General features: G+C 41.4%; 1 protein-coding gene across 2 annotated transcripts in view; it reads left to right on the top strand.

The window, feature by feature from the left end:
- The window catches only part of LOC122661691 (protein ALTERED SEED GERMINATION 2), a 159,551-nt gene that overhangs the window by 27,886 nt on the left and 106,366 nt on the right, over positions 1-25,299 (top strand). For both annotated transcript variants that reach the window (XM_043857176.1, XM_043857177.1), the window contains exons 4-8: positions 5,478-5,612; positions 5,714-5,821; positions 6,021-6,149; positions 11,359-11,474; positions 11,563-11,680. In XM_043857176.1, the coding sequence (XP_043713111.1) occupies positions 5,478-5,612; positions 5,714-5,821; positions 6,021-6,149; positions 11,359-11,474; positions 11,563-11,680 (606 nt within the window). The remainder of the gene's footprint in view (positions 1-5,477; positions 5,613-5,713; positions 5,822-6,020; positions 6,150-11,358; positions 11,475-11,562; positions 11,681-25,299) is intronic.

Here is a 25,299-nt window from a genome sequence, read left to right as displayed (position 1 = left end):
AAGATCCATGGGATCGTTGAGATCTTCTCCCCAGGGTACCAGATGAGTTATCTTTTCTGGAATGCGCGGGGCATTGGAAATAAGCCTACTTCTAGGCGCCTGAAAGCTTTAATAAATATGCATAGAGTTGATATTGTTGCCATAGCTAAGCCCAAGGCTCAAGCCACTAAGGCAAGGCGGATTATGCGCCGGATTGGGATGGAATCGCTGCACACATCTGATAGGATTTGGGTTTTTTGGAAGGCCGTGGTTTAGATTCGGGTGGTTGAGGAACACCCCCAGTTTGTTTCTCTGGAGTGTGTGGGTGCCAGTGGGGTTACGGTCATCTTCACTTTCGTCCACAGGTTTTGCACTGCAATGGAGCGGAGGGAGATGTGGGAGAGATTGGAGCTTTTTTCGAGGGACAATTCCCTCCCTTGGGCAGTGGGTGGAGACTTTAATGCAGTGGCTTCCCCATCCGAGAAAGAAGGGGGCAAGCCGGCGTGCTTGGTGTCGATAGAGGAGTTTGGGCGTTTTGTGAGCTGCTCGGGGCTTATTGATGCAGGTTATGCTGGAAATGTTTTTACTTGGTCCAATAACCAGGTAGGTGCAAGAAGGGTGCTGGCCAGACTTGATCGTTTCTTGGTCAATGCGGAGTGGGTGGGGGCTTTTCCTAGGTGGGAGGTTGCTCACCTTAGCCAGACGTGCTCTGACCACACTCTTATTTGGTTGTCCTCTTCTGAGGCTACCAGGGTCGGCTCTGCTTTCAAATTTCAGCAAATGTGGCTGCTTCATCCAGGTTTCTAGGAGTTTGTGCAGGGTGAGTGGGGTAAACCGTTGTTTGGTTCGCCCTTGTTTGTTTTGCACATGAAACTTAAGGGTCTTCGCAGTGCTCTTCGCAAATGGAATAAGGAGGTGTTTGGCAATGTGCATCAGAAGGTTAGGGATGCAGAAGACTCGGTGTGCAGGGCGGAGGCAGTGGTTGATATGGGTGCCAGTGATGAGGCCATGGCAGCCCTAGGGGAGGCAAAGGAGACGCTTCAAGGTGTGCTCCTTCAGGAGGAAATTTTTTGGAGGCAGAAATCCAGGGTTACCTGGTTGAAGGAAGGGGACCACAATACAAAGTTTTTCCACTCCATGGTCAATATCAGGAGAAAGCAGGCTTGTGTGAGTAAAATAAGAGGGGGTGATGGAGTGTGGATTACTGATGCTGAGGGGGTTCAGACAGAGGCAGTGAGACACTTTTCTGAGATCTTCTCTTCCTAGGGATGCCAAGTTGATGAGGATTTATTGGCTTTAATTCCTAGGGCTGTGTCGGAGGCAGACAACAATGCTCTTTTGGTGCTTCCATCTCTAGAGGAGGTAATAGGGGCAGTCTTCTCTTTATCGAGCGATAGTGCACTGGGTCCAGACGGGTTCTCAGGTTACTTCTTCATAGCTTGTTGGGAGGTGGTGGGCCAGGATGTCTGGGCGGCAGTTGTGGATTTTTTCAGGGGGGGAACGCTCCCTAGGAGCTTCACCTCGGTCAATTTGGTTCTTATTCCCAAGAAGGACAACCCTGAGGTAATGGCTGATTTTCGGCCCATTAGTCTTTGGAATTTTTCCTACAAGATTATTGGCAAAATATTTGTTTCCAGGCTGGCAGGGCTCCTCCCGTCCTTAGTGGCGGAGGAGCAAGGTGCTTTTGTGCAGGGTAGGTCGATCCACGACAACATATCCATTGTGCAGGAAATGGCTCATGACTTGAATAGGAGGGCTCGAGGGGGCACTGTCATCCTCAAGCTCGATGTGGCAAAGGCCTATGACTGGCTAGAGTGGGAGTTCCTCTGGCGTGTGCTCTCTAAGTTTGGGTTTTGTGACACATGGATTGCTTTGATCAGGAAGGCTGTGGAGAATTGTTAGTTCTCAATTATCATGGGTGGCAGCATGTCGGGGTTTTTCAAGTCCTCTAGGGTGGTCAGGCAGGGGGATCCTTTATCCCCAACCCTCTTTATTTTGGCGGAGGAGGTGTTGAGCAAGGGCATCAGAAACTTATTTGAGGAGGGACATGTTTCTTATTTTCGGCTCCCGAGAGGGTGCCCGGGCATTTCGCACTGTCTGTTTGCTGATGACACCATAATCTTCACCAGGGGCTTGAAAAGATCTCTCAAACAGGTTGTGGGGTTTATTAATAGATATGAAGGCTTTTCGGGGCAGCTTGTAAATAAGCAGAAGAGCTGCTTCATCTTGGGGGACAAGTTCTTGTTGGCGAGGGCACAAATGGTGGGGGTGGTGACCGGTTTCCCAAAGAGGTCTCTGCCAATCACTTACATGGGGGCCCCTCTCCACTCTGGAAGGCTCAAAATTTGCTTCTTTGACAGCTTGGTGGAGAAGATAAGGAATAGGGTGGCAGGCTGGATGGGCAAGCTCTTGTCTTCTGGGGGTCGGGTTACGCTCCTCAAGCATGTCCTAGCTTCTATCCCCATCCATGTTCTCACTACTCTGGACTCGCCCAAGGCAGTGCTGTGGAGGTTGTATAGTATATTTGCAGATTTTTTGTGGGGCAGCTCGGAGTAGGGAAGGCGCAGGTACTGGGTTGGTTGGAGGAAGGTTTGTAGGCCGCTTGAGGAAGGGGGGATTGGGATCAGACTGTTGGAGGATGTTGGTGTCTTGCTCAGGCTTAAGGGCCTTTGGAGGGTGCTTACGTACCATTCCCTGTGGAGTGAGTTTTTTAGGGCAAAGTTCTTCAAGAACATCCATGTTGCTCTGGCAGGATCATGTGGGACAGGCTCAAAGTCTTGGCGTTGTACGTTGGCCTGCAAGGATTTTCTTTTGGAAAAAGCACAGTGATTGATTGGTACTGGCAGGGTGTCATTCTGGCTTGATAACTGGACGGGAGTTGGGGCTCTAATAGATTGTGTGGATAATGGCCTGCTGGTGGACACGGGTCTGATTGTGAGAGAGGCATTGGGAGAGGACGGCAGCTGGAATCAGGAAATACTGAATCTCATTGATTCATCTCGGCCGTCAAGGAAAGTATTTTGGAGGGGAGGTTTGCACTTACTGATAGGGAGGATGTCCTGGTTTGGTCCCCCTCGAGTGATGGGAGATTTACCACCAAGTCTGTGTGGAATGAGATTCGGACTGCCTCACCGATGGTGCCTTATGCGAAATGGATATGGAACGCTTTTGTTCCGGAGAAAATTGCTTTCTTCTCTTGGCAGCTTCTGGAAGGCAGGATCCCTACGGACGAGACGCTTAGGTCTACGGGAATTCATTAGCCTCAAAATGTAGTTGTTGTGGTTATCCTCGTTGCGAAACGATAGATCACTGTCTGCTTTATGGAGGTACAGCGGCCAAGGTGTGGGACTACTTTGAGCGGGTTTTCGACATCCACTCTGCTCCCACTCAGAATGTGAGAGGGCGCATAGGGCAGTGGTAGGGCATAGCACGGTGCAGCTCCCTTAGCTCTTATATCATAGATATTCTACCGTCCTTGGTGGTTTGGGAGCTATGGAAAGAGAAATAACAGAAGGCATGGTGAAGGCAGCCGCGCTGCGAGCTCCATCATTGCAACCATTAAAACCTGGGTGAAAGACATGCACATCCCCCCCCAAGGTAGGGTGGTCAAGGTCTTGGAGAGATGATCTAATTCTGCAGTGCTTTGGGCTGGCGCCTGCGGCCCCCAGATTGAAACGCCCGATGGTAGTTTATTGGTGCCCACCATTTGCTTCGGTGAAACTCAATGTAGACGGGGCTTGTAGGGGCAACCTGGGCTTAGGAGGAGGTGGAGGGGTCATAAGGGATCCGGATGGGAGGGTACTTGCTGCTTTCTCAAATCACTATGGGGCCTGTACAAACTCGATTGCCGAGCTACGTGCATTGAGAGATGGTCTAGGGCTATGTCACGATCTGGGGTTCATGGATGTAACCGTTAACGTGGACTCTACCTCCACGGCCAGGATGGTGTGTCAGGGGCGATGCAACTTATGGAAAGGCTGGTACGGGTTCCAGGAGATCTTGTCACTCGTTTCATCAGCCCGAGCCTGTCTCGTTTGCCTATCGGCAAAGTAATAGAGCGGCGGATTGGTTAGCCAACTTGGCCTGCGATACTGGGTCTTCGGTAACCTTTCAGCAAGATGGTTTGCCTACAGGTGTGTTTCAGGTTATCCTCCGTGAGAACAAGGAGGGTCTTCCGGTTCTCAGAAAATAGGGGAGTCATTCTAATTCCTTGTCTGTCGTATTGTGGAGAAGCCTTGTGAGGGCAGCTCTGTGGGTTAGGGGTAAGGTGGAATGTCCCCCCCGTGTATGCTCTTATTCTTTTATTGATTATTAATAAAATTCTAGGGGCTGTCCCGGGTCCCAGTTAAGTTCGGGGTAAAAAAAAAAAAAAAAAATTCGTTACAGGAAATTGGGTTATTTCCGTCACTGTTCTTTGAGGATAGTTTTAGATTATCAAAATTTCTGTACTTTGTGTGATATTGGTGTCAATTGACAGGTTATTGAGTTTCCTATCTTATGAGACCAAGATCTTGCAATTCCAAGTTTCCAATTTTTATTCCGAAAAGTTATGACCAATTTTCTAATGGGGTGTTGGTCTATGGTGGGATTCTATTTTAGGAAGCCTAACTAAATTATGAGTGATATTTCAAGTCTATTTCGTTAATTGGTAGTTTTATTTAAATAGTAAAGGATTTAGCAGTCATTGTAGTTGCTATATTGAAACTAAATTCATACATAGGACTAGGAGTCTTTGTTTTTTTGAGTTCTATTTTTGTGTGTTGAGTTAATGAATTGAGCCTTAAGGTATTGGTTTAGGTATGGAGTAGAATCATGGGCTATTTCTTCCTGCTGCTGTATTACCTGGGTAGTGGATTGGTGACTTAGCATTCCTGTTGCTGGTTGGGTTTTATAGCTTGCTATCTATTTATTCTACTATTCCTTAAGTAGAAATTTCAATGATTGGGAAATTTTCTGAATGACTTTGCTGCAACAAGCTCTTCAACATAAAAGGGTTCAGCCAGGTCAACAGGATAGAAGAGTCTAGACATTGAGTACCGTAGCTATATTCTTGTTCAGGTCCTATAATGATGCTTTGGAGGAAGTAGTTTACACAAGGTATTCCTAATATGATTTTGGTGAAGGAAGTCTCAACAGAAATTTAAATTTTCATATGGACGGCTGCTAAAGATAGCATCCTTACTGTTGACCCCATCTTACTTTGTTTTTATTAAAATCCATCTCTCTATTTTTATTCTTTTCATCCAGTTCTCCTATTTTTTTAGTTCATTCATTCTGCCAAGAATATGATGTCATAATTAAATTATTGCCCACTAACTTCTTATATCTCGAATGCTTGATTTGTGCTGGTGAAATTCTCTTCTGTTGGCATCAGGTACTATAGCTTTTCTTTCACTAGCCTGTCATACCTTGCCAAAGTGTGATGGGAGAATGACACTTGCTCATAACCCTTATGCTCCATTCTATATTGACATTTCTGGTTCCTTCATTTGCTGCAGGTTAACATTTGGAGTTATTCAACCCAGAAGCTTTTACATAGTATTGACACCGGGCACTCTGCCAACATATTTTGTACAAAATTTGTTCCTGAAACCTCTGATGAGCTTGTTGTGTCAGGAGCAGGAGATGCTGAAGTAAGGCTCCTCATGAGAATTAAACTTCTGTTTCATACATAATTTTCCCTGTCTCTGTAGCTGAAGATTGTTGGTGAATATGTTTACTGATTCTTTTTCAGGTTCGCATATTCAATTTATCACACTTAAGTGGTGGAAGAACTGAGGAGAATGCTATCACACCATCGGCACTGTTTCGATGTCATACAAGGAGAGTCAAAAAGTTAGCTGTAAGTACTATCCTGAAACAAAATTTTCTTTATCAAGGTGCGTTACTTTCATGAGAAAGAGTTGGGGTCTATCCATTGGGTTTTGCTTGCAACCTTGTAAGGAGAAGCTTATCAGTTTGTATGGGAAGTTTGATTTTACGAGCAAATACATCCATAATTTTGAAACTCAGTGCTTGTGCGCCTGCGGACTATGTGGCAGGTTGAAATTGGAAATCCTAATGTAGTATGGAGTGCGAGTGAGGATGGAACTTTGAGGCAACATGACTTACGGGAGAGTGCTTCATGCCCTCCAGTTGGGTCTTCACGCCAAGAATGCTGCAATGTTCTTGTGAGTTTATGTTCTGATCTTCAGCTTTTGTCCATCTATGCCCTTGATACACAGTTGCATTCATCTCTTATTATCACCCAGTATCCTCATTTTATCAATTGCTTTCTTCCAAGGTCTTTCAACACTACGCATGCCCATTGGGCAAATTTTTTTTCGTGATCAATTGAATTTATCTACTGTTTCCTCCATCCAGAAGAATAATGTTCTCTCTCACGTGCTTGAAAGATTGTCTTTCTTCTTCTAACTTTTAGTTTAACTAGCCTTGATATATTTGTATTGCAGTTTTTGTCCCAGTGGCTTTAGGTTTATATTTGTTAATTTGATACATTTGCTTGGTTCTTTATCAATGAATGTAGAGTTTGTTTGAGGGTGTTTCATACGTCAAACAACTCATCCTTCCTTTGTTTAATAACAAATGCACCTTACTGCATAGTATTCTCTAGTTTTTTATGCCACAATTATAAATTATAAGCTTCTATAACTGGCTTGAAAGATATGCCAAATCTGGGAACATCCTTAGTAGTATAGGTTAGTGGTACAGCTCGGTTTGGTTTGTTGGCAGCTGATGAGAGGTCCAAGTTAAGATAGTCCATAGCTTGATTCAACCTGAGCTTCAACTTGAGGTGCTAAACCTGAGTCTCACCTCTGTTTGATTTCAGGGGTTGGATTAATTAGGAAAACAAACAGACACTTATGCACAGAAAAGGGGAAAAAATGATGGGCAGACATTTAATTGGTTGAAGGGGTGGGGGACCAGGACATAGGCTTTTTGAAGCATCACAAAAATATGTGAATATTCAATGCCTCCATCCAAAGCTAGTGATGTATTCTCTTCATCCACCTCCTGCAAGAAATAGCAGCAGTTGATGGGGCTCAAATTGTGGTCAGATATAGCATGCCTATTGGTGTACGACAGGTTTGGGAAACTTAGAAAATTATCCTAATTGGAAGGGATGAAGGTTGGGAAGGGGTATCCAATTCATATATCTCAGCATACATTCAGAACTTATTTACAGTGTAGCCATAAATAAAGAAATAAACAACTCATATGTGCAGAATTTCACGCTAAGTATGCAAAGGAAAATTTAATAAGAGAAACATGATAGATCAATACCTTCCTTTGCTGTCCCATGGGTTAGAAGGCTGTGAATAAGTGCTGAATCACTACCTAACTCCAAAGATTGTGTTCTCAAGGCCTCCTTGTTGTTAGTAGAAGAATACCAATTACCAAGGTATTTGGGGCAAGGTTTGAAATTGCGTTTTGTTTCGCTATTTTGGTCAGTTCAAAACCACCGAAATACCAAAATTTCAGCAAGATATCGTTGAAATGGTGCATTTGTTTGCATGCTTGTTTCGATTGATTATTTCGGTGGGAAAACAGCCGTAGTAGGCTCCGATACTTCAGAAAAACCTTATTTTAGGCTAAATAAACAAGTAGCGACAGACTACACACAATTACAACTAAACCTAACCAATAAGAAAAACATAACAGAAAACCCCCTATGCTATAATGTACACAGTACAAATAGATGCTCTGTACAAGGTTATCATCCCTTTTTTTTGATGGATCAACAACAACAACAACAACTACTCAGCCTTATCCCAACTAAATGCGGTCGGCTACATGGATCCGTTCAAAATCAAAGTAAGATGAATGAAGAGGAATGCCGATTAAAAATGAAGAAATGGGATAAGAAAAGTAAGTCATGGAAAATGAAAAATGAAAGAAAAAGGAAAGAGGATAGCCCAGGAAATCAGGAAAATCTCAGCTCCATGGTGTCGATAACGTGGATCCTTGCCCTCTAAAAGGCCCTATCTGAGGTCATACTTGGCACAAGACCTAGACTAAGCATGTCTTCTTCACAACCTCAACTACGGTCATCTTCGGCCTGCCCCTAGCTCTTTTAGCTCCTTCAATTGACATCAGATCACTTCTCCTTACTGGGGCATCCCCAGGCCTCCGTTGCACATGGCCAACCCACCTTAGACGATATTTCGGAGCTTGTCGCTGATTGGGGCAACTCCCACATCAGGTCTAATACGTTCGTTTCTCACTTTATCCTTCCTAGTTTTTCCGCACATACATCTTAACATCCTCATCTCTGCAACACATAGCTTCACTATGTGGCACTTCTTAACTGGCCAACATTCTACCCCATACATCATAGCAGGTTGGACAACAGTCGTGTAGAACTTTCCTTTAAGCTTTAAAGGAATGCATCGGTCACACAGTACCCCAGTCGCACCTCTCCACTTCAACCATCCTGCTATAATTCTTTGTGAAACATCATCATCTATGACAGCTTTGTGTATGATAGACCCCAAATATTTGAAATAGTCACTTAGCGGTATCTCTCTCTCCACAATTTTCACCATGTCATCATCCATCATAGTGTGACTAAAGTTACACATCATATACTTTGTCTTTGATCTACTAATCTTAAAGCCCCTTTTTTCTAAGGTCGATCTCCACAACTCTAACTAAACGTTAATCCTTACTTTTGTCTCATCCATCAAAACGATATTATCGGTGAAGAGCATACACCACGGTACCTCATCTTGGATGTTCTTGGTTAATTCATCCATGATAAGCGCAAACAAATAAGGGCTTAGGGCTGATCTTTGATGTAACCCAACCATAATTGGGAATTCCTTGCCTTGGCCTCCCACAGATCTCACACTAGTTACCACACCCTCAGTCCCTCATACATATCTTTAATTACCTATATATACTTACTCGACACCCCTCTCTTTGCAAGAACATGTCGGATTAAATCTCTAGGGTCTCTGCCATAGGCTTTCTCCAGGTCAATAAAGACCATATGGAGATCCTTCTTGCTAGCTCTACATCTTTCCATGAGTCGCCCCAGTAGGTAGATAGCATCTGTCGTGGATCTACCTGGCATAAAACCAAATTGATTCTTCGAGATATGAGTCTCTCTTCTTAGACGGGCTTCAATAACCTTCTCCCAAAGTTTCATAGTATGACTCATCAGTTTTATGCTTTCTGTAGTAATTGCAGCTCTAGACATCATCCTTATTTTTGTAGACCAGAACTACAATGCTTCTCTTCCAATCATCTGGCATTTTCCTTGAGATCTTAATCTTGTTAAATACTTGGTTAACCAATATACCCCACATACTCCTAGGGCCTTCCACACTTCTATTGGGATCTCATCCAGGCTTAGTGTCTTGCCTACTTTCATCTTTCTTAAGGCTTCTTTAACTTCCACCACACAAATCATTCATACATATCTATGATGTGTGGAGGATCTGTAAGATGAATCATTTCTTTGAAATCCAGGCCCTTCGGGTTTTGGAGGATTTGTTAGACTCTCCAGTGTCTCATTGGTAGTTATGCTTTTGGTTCCTATTGCACAATGAGGATCCACTCGAGCTGCACAATTAGCTTTGAAGATGGGGTTGAAATTTCTGAGTTGTAGTTGTTATGATTAAGCAATAGTAGAAGGTTATGTGGCAAATGCGATACCGTGGATGACCAATTCCATTGAAGAGCCATTACTTATCCCCCCACCCCCCCCCCAAAAAAAAAAAAAAAAAAAAAAAAAAACCCCGCTGGAAGAGCCATAGAAATTTTTTTCTTAGTTTCTTTATTTGGAATTTGATAGTCAGCCTTAATGCATTTTTTTCATGGCTCCATGGACTGCTAATGAGTTGGCTGATGAATTGCTCAGTATAGGATAGTTATGTCCTATGTTGTATTTGGGAGTACTATTTCATTGTGGGGAATATCTCTGTGGCATTTCTTAAGCACCATATTGTACTATTATGATGTAGGGAGAAATTACTTTCAGTTAAATGGAAGAAACTGACAGATTTAACCTTGGAAGTAGACAATGCTACAGGAGCAGCAGTCGATAGCTCTGAGAGTCAGATCTCTGTGTTTTTAATAGTTAAAATTGAGAATTGGGTGCAGGAGTTTGTTTTTGAAGCTTCGTTCCATTGTCTTTGACTTTACTTTGATTTATGCTGCAATAATCAATGGTGTTTGATTCCTTAATGCTTCTGCTACATTATATTAGATCTGGTTCCTCTACTTGGAATGTATCTTTGTTCCCTTCTACCCAAGGATTGAGGTTTTGGCCCTGCTCGAAATTGGGTTCTGATTGAAACCTGGGAGTTTTCTTGGCCAATCGAAACCTAGGTTTCTAGGTCCAGAAAATGGTTTTTTGACCCTTTTTTTTGTGCTGCCTATTTTTACCATTTACATCTCTTCCATGAATTAGTTTCACAAAAAAACCACCTAAAATGGTACTTGTGGTTTGGACCCAAGTTTGCTAGTGTACGCTGAATGCTGCTGTACACTAGCCCTATTATAAACATCGACTACATATAATTTTGCCACTGGAAATGTAAATGTGCAATTAAAACAATCAAAATATACATTAGGTTAGGGAAATACTAGTATAGAACACTCACCACTCAATACATGGAGTGTCTTGGCGGCTCTAATCCATGAGTTGCATACTACTGAAAATGTCGGTGATGCTCCTCCTAATGCAGCACATATGTATTCCATGACATATTTTCTACCCAGCGCTATGTCTATGTACTAATTCTTCCACAAATTAGATTGGGGGAAAAAATCCATTACCTTCAAGCTCCAATCATGCAAATTCAAGCTGTAGAAGGTTGAAGGAGTAGAAGAATGCCAAAAAGTAGAAAGAAGTCATGTGATGTTTTTGGCAAAATCCCCTTTGGCAGTGTCAAAACTTGCGAAACTTCCAGCTCTAGGTTGAAACCGAGTGTCGAAACTTGCGAAACCTGTCGAAACAGAGTCGGAACCTGGTACAGATCAGTTTTGACCCTTGGTTTCGTCTCGGACAAGGTTGAAACTGAGTTGGCTCAGTCCAAGTTTGAACCGAAACATAAAATTATGCTTCTACCATCAATAAGTTGTTACTTGTCCCATACCCCACCCCATTCCAAAAAAAAAAAAATAAAATAAAAAAATGGAGTGCTAAGCAACTTTTTCTTGATATGTGTAGTAAAAGGAAAAGCAGGGGTGAGCAACTCACTCAGGATTAAGCAGAATATACATACATTCATGGGTTTACACTTCCCTAAAAGAATTTTATTCCTTAAATATATAGTTTTTTGTTGAAGTGTTATCTGTGTGTACAAATTTGTTCTGTTTTATTGTTGGAATAATTCATATTTTGTCTAAGTATGTATTCTTTTGTGGCAGCTTGACTTGCGGTGGGGAGCGAAGAAGTCACTGGCTGATCCTCCAAAACATTGTCTGTTTTTAAAATCATGTGATATCAGTTCCACTAGACCTCATCTTCTCCTCGTTGGTGGAAGGTGCCTTTTTATCATTGTTGCTTTTAACATAGACTTGACTTCTACTTGTGATATCATCAGCTAATCTATCATTTTGGAATGTCTGCAGTGATTCTTTTGCTCGTTTGTATGATAGAAGAATGCTTCCACCATTGAGCTCCTGTCAAAAAAAGATGAAACCACCTCCTTGTGTCAATTATTTCTGTCCAATGCATCTTTCTGACCATGTTAGTTCAGAACCTTATTATTTTCTACTAAGCCCTAGGCAGATAAACTTTTGGTCGGTTGAAGTGCTATCGTTTTCTGTTTTATTATCATTCAAGCGTTTTGGCAGATTCTTGTTATTTTGTTTTGCTTTTTCAATATACCATATTGAACACTTTCTTTATTTAAGGTGCTTGTTTATGAATTCTATTAGCATAATTATATATTGTTGTTGTTTGTTACTGTTGAGATAAGGCTACGTTACCCACTAGGGGTAACCTAGTCCTAGTTGGCTTTCCTTTCTTATTTTAGTTTGATTAGTTTTTAATTGTTTTTTCCCTGTTTTTCTCCCCTATACGATTTCTATTTGGGATTCCTAGTTATAGTGGGAATTCCTAGTAGGAATAGGATTGGGGGGGATTCCTATATTTGCTGTAATTTGTTTTTATTATAAATAAGAGGCTGGGATGATCGATCAGATCATCTAAGCATTAATTCCAAGGCTGTTTAGTGTTACTATTTTTTTTTAAATAAGATTGTAGCTATTATTATTATTATTATCGTCATCACCATTATTAATCAGCAACAGTTTTGTTGTTGAGATAAAAGTATACAACGTAGGGATATGAAGCCTTTGATGAAGGCCATTTGATCAAGCAAGAATCCTATCCACAAAAGAATTGGATGACTCATAACCAGCAGGTTAATCACCACATGTAACCCCCAACATAAGGGTCAGATTACCCCAAGATTCAAACCAGTTGTAAGTAACTATCAGTTCTTCAATCCCTCAAAGTAGGATGAAAATCCAACGGATGGATTCTTAGTTATTTATCAAGGAATGAAAATAGAAAGAATAGAAACAACTGTATACCTCCAAAACCACATGACGGATTGACAGAAGAACATGGACAGATTTGACACTCAATGAACTGAAAATCATATATAAAAATTAGTTCATTCCGATGGCTATACGCTCCAAATCAGCAATACACAGAAATTGCAACTTTTGATCAAAAGTAGTAACTAGCAGGAACATCCAATCCATAACTCAGATCACTCCCATATTGTAGTCGACGGAAGGTCATGTATGATGGAAAAATACCTAAAAAATTCATCATGTTCTGATGGCTGGCTGAATTAATAACAGTACCTTCACTACCACAGATCAGAAAACTCAGAACTAGAAACCGTAGGCTTGTTTCAGTCAATACAGATGTGACCCAATAATAATAAACTTGGAACAAAGATCCTATGCATTCTTCAGTTTCAGAACCAGAAAAGAGATTATAGAAGAAGAAAAAGAGTGATAATGACCTGAATTTCTCACGAAGGCCTCAACTAGTATCTCACCAGATCACCTACTGTCTCTCACAGCATCTGCTTCACACAGAACATTGCAGCAGCCAGCAGCAACATTACTTTCAATAGCTAAATTGTGGCCTTCTCCAGCCCCTTCTCTTCATTAAATAATGATGCAACTACTCCAAGAATAGAAACTTTAAAAATTAAAACTATTATATGGCCTTACAGTAACATACTTAAGAAGGGAAAACTTCCTATGCAAGACTCAACTTAAGAGGTTCTTAATGGGCCTAACATAACACATAAAATACTTATAAAAAGACTTAAACCACTGAGCCTGATGGGCCTTTGATGGCTGGAGCTTGATAGGTCTTTATTGTAAAATAGGGTGCAGGGGTAGTTTAGTCATTATGGTCATTATATTGTAACCCTAATGTAACCCTACTACTTTCTCTTCATTCTATTATAAATAAATAAAGGGGCTAGTGTCAGTCTTGACACAAGTCACAATTTCCCAAATCCCAACATGGTATCAGAGCTGAGATCCATCTTGGGATCCCCCCAATGACCTAGCCCTTTCTCCTTCTCTCTCTTTCCGCCATACTCTAGCCCCACTGCCTCCATCTCTCTTTCTCTTCTCCACCCAGCACCGCCAGCAGCCACCACCACCTCTCCCCTCCACCTTGGTCCTCGCGTTGCCACCGCCTCCCGACTCCACCTAGCGCCGCCACCACCTTCCGCAGTTCCGCCTCCATCTTCTCTCTCTCACACGTGGTTCCTTCCTTGGAACTGTGAGTTTGTTTAACCCTTGGTGGTGATTTCTTTGTTCCCACCAAGGGTCCCTTTCTTGTTTTTTTCCCTCTGTTCTAAATGGATCTAATGTTCTCATTCCAGATCTGATTTTTTGGTGGTTCATGCTCCACTTTCTATTGTAGCATGCTTTGCTGATATTTTTCCGGCATTGTTCATGTGATTTTTGAGATCAGCAGCTATGTCAGACCGTTCGACTGTATCCACTGCTTCGGATGGTGTAAACAATCATAATGATTTCCCTACGATTCCTGCTTGCTCTGTGAAACTGATGGGAGCAACTATTTGATGTGGTCAAAGTCTTGTTTCCCTTCAATTGACTCCTGTGGCTTTTCCAAATATCCCATGGGTGAGTTGGTGAAGCCTACGATTGCTGATGCGTCTCAATGGAAATGGTGTTCTGACAATTCCCTTGTGATGGCTTTTTTGCTCAATTCCATGCATCCCAATATTCCTAAGGATTATCTTTTACTTGCTGCCCAGATCTGGAAAGCTGCCAAAGAAATCTATTCTCAGGTGGGGAATGCCACCCAGGTGTATGAACTGCGACAGAAAATCAGTAGCACCAAGCAGCGGGAGATGCAATTCTCCCAATATTATTCAGAATTATGAGGTATGTGGCAGGAATTTGATTTTTATGAACACATCACCCTCTTTGTTCTGGTGATTTATCTGCCCTTCAGAAACGGGAAGACAAGCTTAGTGTATTTGAGTTTCTTGGTGGCCTGAACATTGAGTTAATCAGATTAGGGCCCATGTCCTAAGTCATGATCCCCTTTCCTACTCTAGATCAGGCGTATTCTTTGGTTCAGTCTGAGGAGAGCCGCCGTGCTGCCATGTTACCACCGACTACTCAAGAGAGGTTTTATACTCTGGTTCTCAACTCCGTGGTGGGGGGTTCTTCTACTAGTTCCGGAGATCACAATTAGCCTGTGAAGGAGCATTTAAAATACGAATATTGTGGTGAGGAACATCATACCAAAGATTATTGTTGGATACTTCATAGGTGTCCTGAGAGTGGTGGACGTGGCCGTGGTACTGGTAGTAATCCACCCATTGCACATCATACTGAGAGTACTACTGAGAGTTCTATGGGTTCTACTGAGTCTCCTTTTTCCCTGGAGCAGCTCTCTATTTTGTGCCACATGATGACACGGCTTTCTACACCGTCTGCTGCCTTTGCTGCCTCTGTGCCAGTTCACTCCGAGTCCCACTCTGCCTTATACTGATTCGGGAGCTACGGAATATGACTGGGTCCCCAATCTCTTTTTCTCAGTATTCTCCTTCGTCAGGTAAGGAAAAATTTCTTATAGCCGCTGGTTTTCTTCTATTTCTGGGAAGGGAGTCGTTCAGGCCTCTGCTTGTCTTTATCTTCAGTTTTGCATGTTCCATCTTTTCCTAGTAACCTCCTTTCTATTAGTCGTATTACTCAAGCACTAAACTACAAAGACACTTTTTTCCCTTCTCACTGTATTTTTTAGGACATGGTGACGGGGGTAACAATTGGCAGTGGTAATAATGCAAAAGTCAACCTTGAACCAGGGAAACTTTATTGGTTTTTTTTCCTGTTTACATACGAAAGAAGAACATAGAAAAGGATAAGAAGAAGAAGAAGAGGATATAGAGAAGATAGAGGAAGAAGGGGGTAGAGGATGACTTTCTCAGTCTGGGTCTCTCACCCACAGCTATCCCAGCTGTTGAAACAAGAATATTCTCCCATAAACGATGGCAACATGGCCTGAAAATTCTATTCTCCAAAATCTGTTTCTATTACAAGAGGGGCCTGCCTATTTAATGGAATAGGCCAGCTTCCAAAATTAGAAACTTAAGAAGTACTAATTTCTAAAAATAGAAACCTAATGAAAATAGAAACTAGGCTTTATAGTTCAGCCAACATGCAAGGAACAAACTTAGAAACTATTATAAAGAAAGAAACAAAACTAGAAACTACTAGATACCTAGACTTAGTTTCTATTTTTGTAATAGTTTCTTAATTATTAAGTTAATAGCAGTTTCTAATAGAATATTCCACTTACATCCAGCAGCTAATCTTCACACCAGCTGTCCATGTCAGCCCCTAAATCACTGTTCACTTGAACAGTAACTCGGGTACTGTTCATGTGAATAGTAACTTTTTTTTTCTTAAAAAATTTCTGTCTTGGTCTCTTAGTTAGAATATGTAGGAGGTTTGATTATAGTTGGGAAACAAGGGTTTACAGCTAACAAGGAGGAAGAAAGGAAGAAGAGGAGAGAGGAGAGGAAGAAAAAGAAGAGAGGTGAGAGAATCATGTGTGTTAGGAGGAATAACTCCTAGCACATATTTATTTCCTTACTAACCACTTTAGGAATTGTTAAGGCTTCCCTAGGGAGGTCAAAGGTAAAAAGAAATAACAGGATAAAATTACAACTCTAGATACTTATTACAAAAACAGAGACTAAAGTATCCTTAATACATAAACTCTAACAATCCCCCTCAAGCTGGAGAATAAAGGTCATACATTCACAGCTTGCATAGAAGAGTACTGAACTGGTTTGGAATTAGACCCTTGGTGAAAACATCTGCAATTTTTCACCAGTCTTCACAAATGGAGGACAAATGCAACCTGAATCTAGCTTCTCTTTGATGAAGTGCCTATCAACTTCAATGTGCCTTGTTCGGTCATGTTGCACGGGGTTATGAGCAATACTTATAGCAGCCTTGTTATCACAGTAGAGCCGCATAGGTCCCTCATAGTCGAACTAATCGCTTCAACCATATGAGTTCACACACCCCATGAGCCATGGCTCTAAATTCAGCCTCCACACTGGATCTAGCAACAACTGGTTGCTTTTTACTTCTCCATATAACAAGATTACCACCCACAAGGGTACAGTAACTGGATGTAGATCATCTGTCAGAAATAGAACAAGCCCAATCTACATCAGTGTAGCCCTATATCCTCAAGTGACTATGTCTAGCGTATAGAAGACCTTTTCCTGGAGAGGATTTCAAGTACTTGATGATGCGATAGACAACATCCAGGTGTCCACTTTAGGGAGCATACATGAACTGACTCACCACTCCAACTGCATAACTGATGTCTGGCCTCTGGTATTTCCAATCAACCTCTGGTATTTCCCTGCATCTACAAGAGGAGGAGCAGTCTTCACTAAGTTTGTGATTCTGATCAATTGGGGAGTTGGTTGGTTTACATCCCAACATTCCTGTTTCTTTCAATAGGTCCAGAACAAACTTCCGCTGGCAAATATTGATTCCATTCTTTGAGCTTGATACTTCAATCCCTAAGAAATACTTCAAAGGTCCAAGATCCTTAATTTCAAACTGTTCGGATTGGTAAGATTTTAATCTCTTTATCTCATCTTTGTCATTCCTAGTTACAACAAAATCATCGACATAAACAATAAGAGCAGTGACTAAGCCATTTCCTCTCTGGATAAACAAGGTTTGGTGAGCCTGACTCTGGGAATATCCATTCCTTAGAATGGCCTGTCGAAATCGCTCAAACCAAGCTTTGGGTAACTGTTTGAGACCATAAAGTGCCTTCTTGAGGAGGCACACTTTCCCTTCTGCTGAAGGAGACTTGAAACCAGGTGGAGGTTGCATATACACCTCCTCTGCTAGATCACCATGAAGAAAAACATTCTCCACATCTAGTTGATACAATGGCCATTCTTTGTTGGATGCCACTGATAGGAGGATTCTGATTGAGTTTTGTTTGGCTACAGGAGCAAAAGTCTCTTGATAATCAATGCCGTAAACTTGATTGTACCCTTTGGTTACCAACCGAGCCTTATATCTGTTCACTGTACCATCTGATTGGTACTTGATTGTATAGACCCACCTGCATCCAACTGGAACTCTCCCCCTGGGGAGATCAACAAGAGTCCGTGTACCATTCTTCTTAAGAGCCATCATTTCCCTAGACATGGCCTTCTTCCATTTTGGGTCAGATAGAGCCTCAGTAAGATTCTTGGGAATAGTGGTAGAGGAGAGAGCAGTGGTAAAAGCAAGACCTGTAGGGGAGATAGCATCATAGGAAACAAAATGGGCAATAGGATTAGTGCAAGCTCATTTTCTCTTTTTTTGTAGCAATTGGGAGATCTAAATTAGAAGGAAGATTACCTGACTGAGGAGGATGGAGCTCAGGATGTGGGTCCAAAGAGGGCTCTTGGCAGGTCTTCTTCCCTTTACTCTTCAAGCATTCATCTCTTTTGTACTTAATGTGGTAATCCTTCCCATTACCAAAACCACTTTCAACAACAGCCCCTTGATCACAAATATCAATAACAGCCCCTTCTTTAGGTTTTCCAATATCACACAGAAATGGGAAGTAGGCAAAGGTGGGAGGAAAGGGATATCAACATCCTCTTCATTCCAACTATTCTCCCCCTGAATAGGATGCTGATGAGAAGGAGTGAAGAAGGGTATAGACTCAAAGAAGCTTACATCTTGGAGAGAAAGCGCCTCCGAGAAGAGGGATGGTAGCACTTATACCTCTTGGTAGAGGAGGAATAACTGAGGAAAAGGCATTTGAGTGCCTTGGGGTCAAGCTTAATCTTAGCAGATTTATTGACATGGATGTAGTAGACACACACAAATACCTTGGGAGGAAGAGGGAAGGTAGATGTCCGAGGAAGAAGAGTGCCCAGAGGGGATTTCGAGCCAAGAAGCAGAGTTGGCATCCGATTGATAAGAAAGGCAGCAACAAGAAGAGCACCAGCCCCAAAAGTTTTGGGAACATGTATGCCAAAAAGAAGTCTCCTAGTGACCTCTAACAGATGACGGTTTTTTCTCTCAGCCACTCCATTTTGTTGAGGAGTATCAACACATGCAATTTGGTGGATAATACCATTATCAATGAAAAACTGTTGGAGCCCCCCATACATGTACCACCCCCCCCTTTATTGGATCAGACTATTTGGATGCGGGTGCCAAATTGAGTAAAAATTAATTGATAGAAATTCTTGAAAGCATCATAAACATCACTCTTTTGTTTCATCAAAAAGGTCCAAGTGGTCCGGGAATAGTCATCAACTTGTGAAGCAAAATAACGATATCCGAACAAAGAAGTAGTGGGAGCTAGTCCCCAAACATCAGAATGCACAATATTAAAAGGAACAATGGATCTATTACCATGATAGGGATAAGATGAGCAACAATGTTTAGCAAAAATACATGGTTCACACTGAAAAACACGAGAAGAAGAAAAAAAGGTAAACAAATGAGGCAACTATTTCCTCCTAATAGCAAACGATGGGTGGGCTAAACGTTGATGCCAAAGCATCACAAAATCCATAGTACTCCTGTCAGTTTGGCCACAAACATAGGATTGAGCAGCAGTCAAAACAGGTGTCTGGGGCTCAAGCAGGTAGAGTCCTTTCTCCTCACATCCAGTGCCAATAACCCTCTTCATCACCAAATCCTGAAAGAGACAATTAGAAGGAAAGAAAGTGACACAACAGTTCATGGATTTAGTTAGATGGCTTATAGATAGCAGGTTAGTGGCAAAATTAGGAACATGAAGGACAATACCAAGAGAAATAGAAGAAGTGACATGAACATTACCCTTACTAGAGATAGAGGAAAGGGAACCATCGGCAACTCTAACCTTATCTCTACCAGGGCAAATAGAATAAGAGTCATAACACTGAGACATTTCAGTCATATGATTTGTGGCACCAGAGTCAATGACTTAAGTGGGAGCAGTAGAGGGGGCGGATGTAGAGGCCTGCAAGGCTGAGGTCGACTCTCAGACCTTGCTCTGATACCAAGTTAGAATATGTAGGAGGTTTGATTATAGTTGGGAAACATGGGTTTATAGCTGAACAAGGAGGAAGAAAGGAAGAATAGGAGAGAAGAGAGGTGAGAGAATCGTGTGTAATTTACTTCATTACTAACCACTTTAGGAATTACAAAGGCCTCCCTAGGGAGATAAAAGGTAAAAAGAAATAAAAGTATAAAATTACAATTCTAGATACTTATAATAAAGACAAAGACTAAAGTACCCCTAATACATAAACTCTAACACTCTTATCTTCTTCATGCTTCTCTCTGGGCTGGGGCTGCCTTAGGTGTTGCTCCATCGAACCAACAAAAACTTGCCACATCATTAGACTAGGCGGCCTCTCACAACGGTCGAATCCCACAACCTTGCTAGGCTGATTTTGGGGCTTGTTCTGACGGGTACATATGGACTTGTGATCTATATCAGGTAAGGTGCGTGGTGGTCTCTATTTCCTTGACAGTGCTTCCTCACCTACTTAGGCTCATCACACAGACTCTTCTATTGTTGCTTTGACCGAACTACGTTTATGGCACTAGTGATTTGAAACAGTCTTTATCCATGGGCAATGAGTTTCGATGTATTGGGCGTATCCGTATTTATAGAAGCTTTTATTTTCGTGCTTGCTTATCTAGTGATATTGACTCAAGAAAGCAAGAACTTTGATTCATCATCTAGTTCTAGGTTCAGAGAGAAACTACGAACATCCTCTGTTGGGCACTTTATCTATTGTTTTCCTTTAGTTTCTAAATGTAACTCGAATCAGTTTTTTTTTGTGATGTTTGCTTTTTTATTGCAAAGTAAACTACAACCTCTTATCCTAGTTTGGGTTATAAAAGTTTAGTTCCTTTTTCCTTAATTCATTTTGACGTATGGGGCCCCACCCGTTATGTCTCTATATCTAGCTATCGATGGTTTGTCTCGTTTATTGATTGTCATACATTGATACTTGCCTCAGTTGGATTTACCTGTTGCGTCAAAAGAGTGAGATTTTTGACTGTTGTAGATGATTCCATCAATTGGTGAAGATTCAGTTTGATGCCTGGATTTAGATCCTTCGTAATGATAATGGCACAGAGAATAAGGAGGGTTCCTTGCAATCATATCTTGCAGACATGGGCATTGTCCATCAGACCAGCTGTGTTGATACCCGGGTGCAGAATGGCATTGCTGAGCTAAAGAATCGCCACCTATTAGAAGTTGCCCATTCTCTTATGTTCGAAATGGATGTCTCGGCCCAGTATTGGAGTGAGGCCAGTGTCACTGCGTCTTATTTAATAAACTGGATGCCGTCTCGCGTATTGGCTTCCCACTTTCCCATTGAAGTTCTTCATGGTTCCTCTTCCTTTATTGTTTCTCCCAAGGTCTTTGGCTGTGTCTGTTTTGCCCGAAATTACCACCTTCATGGGAAGCTTGATCCATGAGTGCCTTCGATGTATTTTTCTTGGATATTCCGCTACCCAGAAGGGCTACAATTGCTATCACCCTCCTTCTCGTCGTATGCTCGTCACGATGGATGTTGTGTTTCATGAGACAAAGGTTTGTTATTTGTTATTGGCACCTCTTGGGGGGGGGGAACCTGTTGCTTTATGTGAGATGTGGCATTGGTTGTTCCTTTTGAGGTTGGTCTGGTAAATCCAGAGGTTGGGAGGCCCTTGGTTGAGATTGGGATGATAGATAGTGTGCCTGAGCAACCTGAGATTGAACCCGAGCCTCCTAATCAAGGGGAGCCTAGATTATTACGAGCTTTTTCAAGGAAAAACTTGAAAAAGACTACTCCAGCCAATACCACCACCACTGCGCCACTCCAATTGCCCTCTGATCCAGCGTCTACATCTTTGTCTGGTAATCTCTCCTCATAGTGGTAATGATTGAGTCCCTTGATTTACCTATTGCTGTTCGTAAGGGAACTAGGACCAGCACACAACATTCTATTTCTTATGTAGTGTCATATGATTCCTGCAAGTGGGTGTTTACTGTTAAACAACTTCTTGATTGGACTATAGATCGATACAAGGCCAGATTGGTTGCCAAAGGCTTTACTCAGATGCATGACATCGATTACCAGGAGACATTTGGCCCTGTTACCAAGATGAACACCATCCGCATTATTATTTCATGTGCGGTGATTTTCGGATGGGAGCTGCAGCAAAACTATGTCAAGGATGCCTTTCTCCATGGTGAGCTGCAGGAAGAAGTGTATATATATATCCCTCCTGGTTTTTCTTGTCAGAAGACTCAAGGGAAGGTGTGCAAGTTGAAGAAGGCGTCTATGGGTAATGTAGTCCTAGATTGGTAGGAGACCAACTAGGAGCCAGTAAACCAGGATATGTTATGAACAGGTGAATTGGCTAGGTCAAAATAGGGTTTTTGGTGAAATTAGAGTTAGGGTTTGGATCGAATGCTATAGGGGCAGGTGTGGAGAATTTGAAGTTTGAACTAAAAAAGCTGGGATTTTGCTGGCTGGTTTGGTCTGGGCAGAATTTAGGTTATGGGAATGTTGTTCAGTGATGGAGGGATGTTGTGGTTTGAAAGGAGAATACTCGATCCAATTATATGAAGGTGTTGTTAGCTGAATGGTTTGTTAAGAATTTTTGGAGGGGTGGGAAAATTGGGTTTTTGGGGGGGTGGTTTGGAGGATTAGGAGAAGAATGAGTATTGATGGGATGATTCAAACTTACTGTTGTTGCAAGGGCAGCTCAGTTGGTTAGAGGATCTTGAATAATTCTTGAGTTTTGATTTTGAAATTGAAGGAGATCTTCAAAAGAACCACCCGGGCTTCACACCGCAAGATGTCGATTGGGTCAAACCCCAATCCCATCAACGAACCACCCAGGCTTCCCACCGCAAGGTGTCAATTAGATCAAACACCGATCTCACCAGCCTTGATCAAACACAAGACAAAATCTTCAATGGAGAAGAAGAGCAGCAAAAGCTTTTCATTAATATCATTATTCTTGTACAATGTTTGGCTCGTTACAACCTTATATAAAAGACTCAAAAATAGACTCCTACACTAAAAAGGAAAGGCCCAACTCAATCCTTAAGCTATTAGGTAACTTAAATTGACTAGGAAACTGAAATAGACTTGAAACAGAGTCCTAATTCAGCCCAACTTAAATACTTAAAAGATAATTACTAAAATCACTTAAATTGGACCATTGGTTGAACCGGTTTACTTTATGAACAAAAACACCAAAATAAAACTTAGTATGGAACTAAAACAACTAATCCTGTATGCAACCTAATTACCCATAGTTTAGGCCTATAAAAGTAGCCTATTACTTTGAAAACCCATGGGATCAAAGGCCCAACATGTACAAAACCCAACCCTAGACTTATTCCTAAGCAAAGAAGCCTAGTTTGGTGATAAATCTGCATCAATGGGCTGAAGCAATCTCCACGTGTTTGGTTTGGTTAGTTTCATAAAGCTATGGTGTCGTGAGATACAAGCGAGTAATGCTGATCACATCTTATTTGTTGATGATATAGATGTTTGAAATGATCCTACTAAGATAGGTACTCGAAACTTAGTATGGAACTAAAACAACTAATCCTGTATGCAACCTAATTACCCATAGTTTAGGCCCATAAAAGTAGCCTATTACTTTGAAAACCCATGGGATCAAAGGCCCAACATGTACAAAACCCAACCCTAGACTTATTCCTAAGCAAAGAAGCCTAGTTTGGTGATAAATCTGCATCAATGGGCTGAAGCAATCTCCACGTGTTTGGTTTGGTTAGTTTCATAAAGCTATGGTGTCAGTGAGATACAAGCAGAGTAATGCTGATCACATCTTATTTGTTGATGATATAGATGTTACTGGAAATGATCCTACTAAGATAGGTACTCTGAAGGCCTACCTAGGTAGGGAATTTGAAGTTAAAGACCTGGGAAGTTGTAGTATTTTCTTGGCATTGAAGTGGCCTTGTCTACTAGGGGAATATTTCTCTCTCAACCGAAATATACTCTAGATCTTCTTTCATAGAGAAGTATGCTCAACTGCAAGCCTGTAAATGCTCTTCTTGAGGCTAATTCCCATTTGAAGGCTATGGATGGTGAGCCAGTTGATAAGGAAAGATACCAGCGGCTGGACGGACGTCTTATTTATCTGTCTCACACCAGGCCGGATATAACCTACGCTGTGAGTTTAGGGAGGCAGTACATGCACGACCCTTGCGTCCCTCATATAGAGGCAGTGTTTCGGATTCTTCGGTACCTGAAGTCGGCTCCAGGGAAGGGTATCCTTTTTTCGCCCCATGATCACATGCGTGCAGAGGCCTTTACTGATGCAAACCATAGTTGTCACGGCGATCCAAGTCGGTGGAGGGGTGTCACGTCGATATATCGACATGTTGCCCGCCATGGCGAGCATGTCGACCATGTTTTATTTTTTATTTTCTCTATTTTTAATGTCATTTAGTATGCTATAATATATGTCCTATAACATCAAAAATCAACATGAAAGCGTACTACTAATATACTATGGTTTAATTCATGAAAGTGTAATATCCATTAATGTATATGAAAGTATGAAAATATAAATTAGCCTATCAAATAATTGAAAGCAATAGTAAAAATCAAATGATTGGCTAACTTGTTTACTGAAGCTTGATAGCAATAGTCTTTCTTCAGTGTGTGATTTGGAGCAAAGCAACCTGAACAAAGTAATAGGTATATATTAATATATATGAATTTGATGAAAGAGGAGAGGAAATTATGTATTCAAAAGCAAAAAAATAATTTAAGATAGATAACTAAATATAGTAATCAAAGATCAAAATTTAAAGTCAAGTAATCAACCAAATATAGATAACCTTAAGTCCTTAACTAATCTTCAAAGATCAAAGTTTAAAGTTCAAACTTCAAAGTTTAAACAATCCATAATATCCAAAAGGACCAAAACTAATTAATTATCATATTCATCTAAAAGATCTGCATTTGGCAGATTTTCTTGTCGTGGCTCTTCAACACCATCATAGTCATCTACGACATTCTTGTCGTCATTCACATCATCTTCATCTGGTTCAGAGTCATCCTGAACATCAGCCATCCTTGAGCTACCTCTCCCTTTACCACGTCTACGGTGTGAATATGTCATATCGACTCTAGAGGTTGATGCTTGAGTTCTCCTTGGTCGGATGGGGGCTTCAATCGATGCCCCCATTGCTCTACCAACATCGTCCCACGTGAGATCATCATTGGTCCATACTAAATCTTCCACTGACTGGGTAACCATCCACTCACTCGACCAATCCAGCTCATCAAGAATTAGTGGATCATATGTTTTGTTTTTGCCTTCCAACTCACGTCTTTGTTGAAACCTTTCATGGCGGCGGCTATTGTATTAAACATAGACTAGATCATTCAAACGAGAATGTTCCAGTCTATTCTTCTTTTTGGTATGAATCTGAATTCATAAACAAGAGAGATCAAATAAGTCATTTTTCAATAAAAGACATAACAAAAGTGAAAAAAAAAAGTCTAAAAAATAAATTAAATGTAAATGTAATCAGGCAAGTTAATACTTATAAACTCAAATGTGCTCCAGTTGCGCTCGCTCGCAACTAGAAGAAGAGCAACAAGGGCCTAGTATGCTGTATGCATCGTGCAAGCTTTGAAAGCTCAAAAGCACGACCTCCATTTGTACTCCACCAAGTAATTATAAAAATATAATAAAAAAACTGAATTAATAGTAATACATCATAGACATAGTAGCATACAAAGTAGGTACAAACTAAAA

The sequence above is a fragment of the Telopea speciosissima genome, chromosome 5 (genome assembly GCF_018873765.1).
Source record: "Telopea speciosissima isolate NSW1024214 ecotype Mountain lineage chromosome 5, Tspe_v1, whole genome shotgun sequence".
NCBI lineage: Eukaryota > Viridiplantae > Streptophyta > Magnoliopsida > Proteales > Proteaceae > Telopea > Telopea speciosissima.
This window is presented reverse-complemented; position numbering and strand designations above follow the sequence as displayed.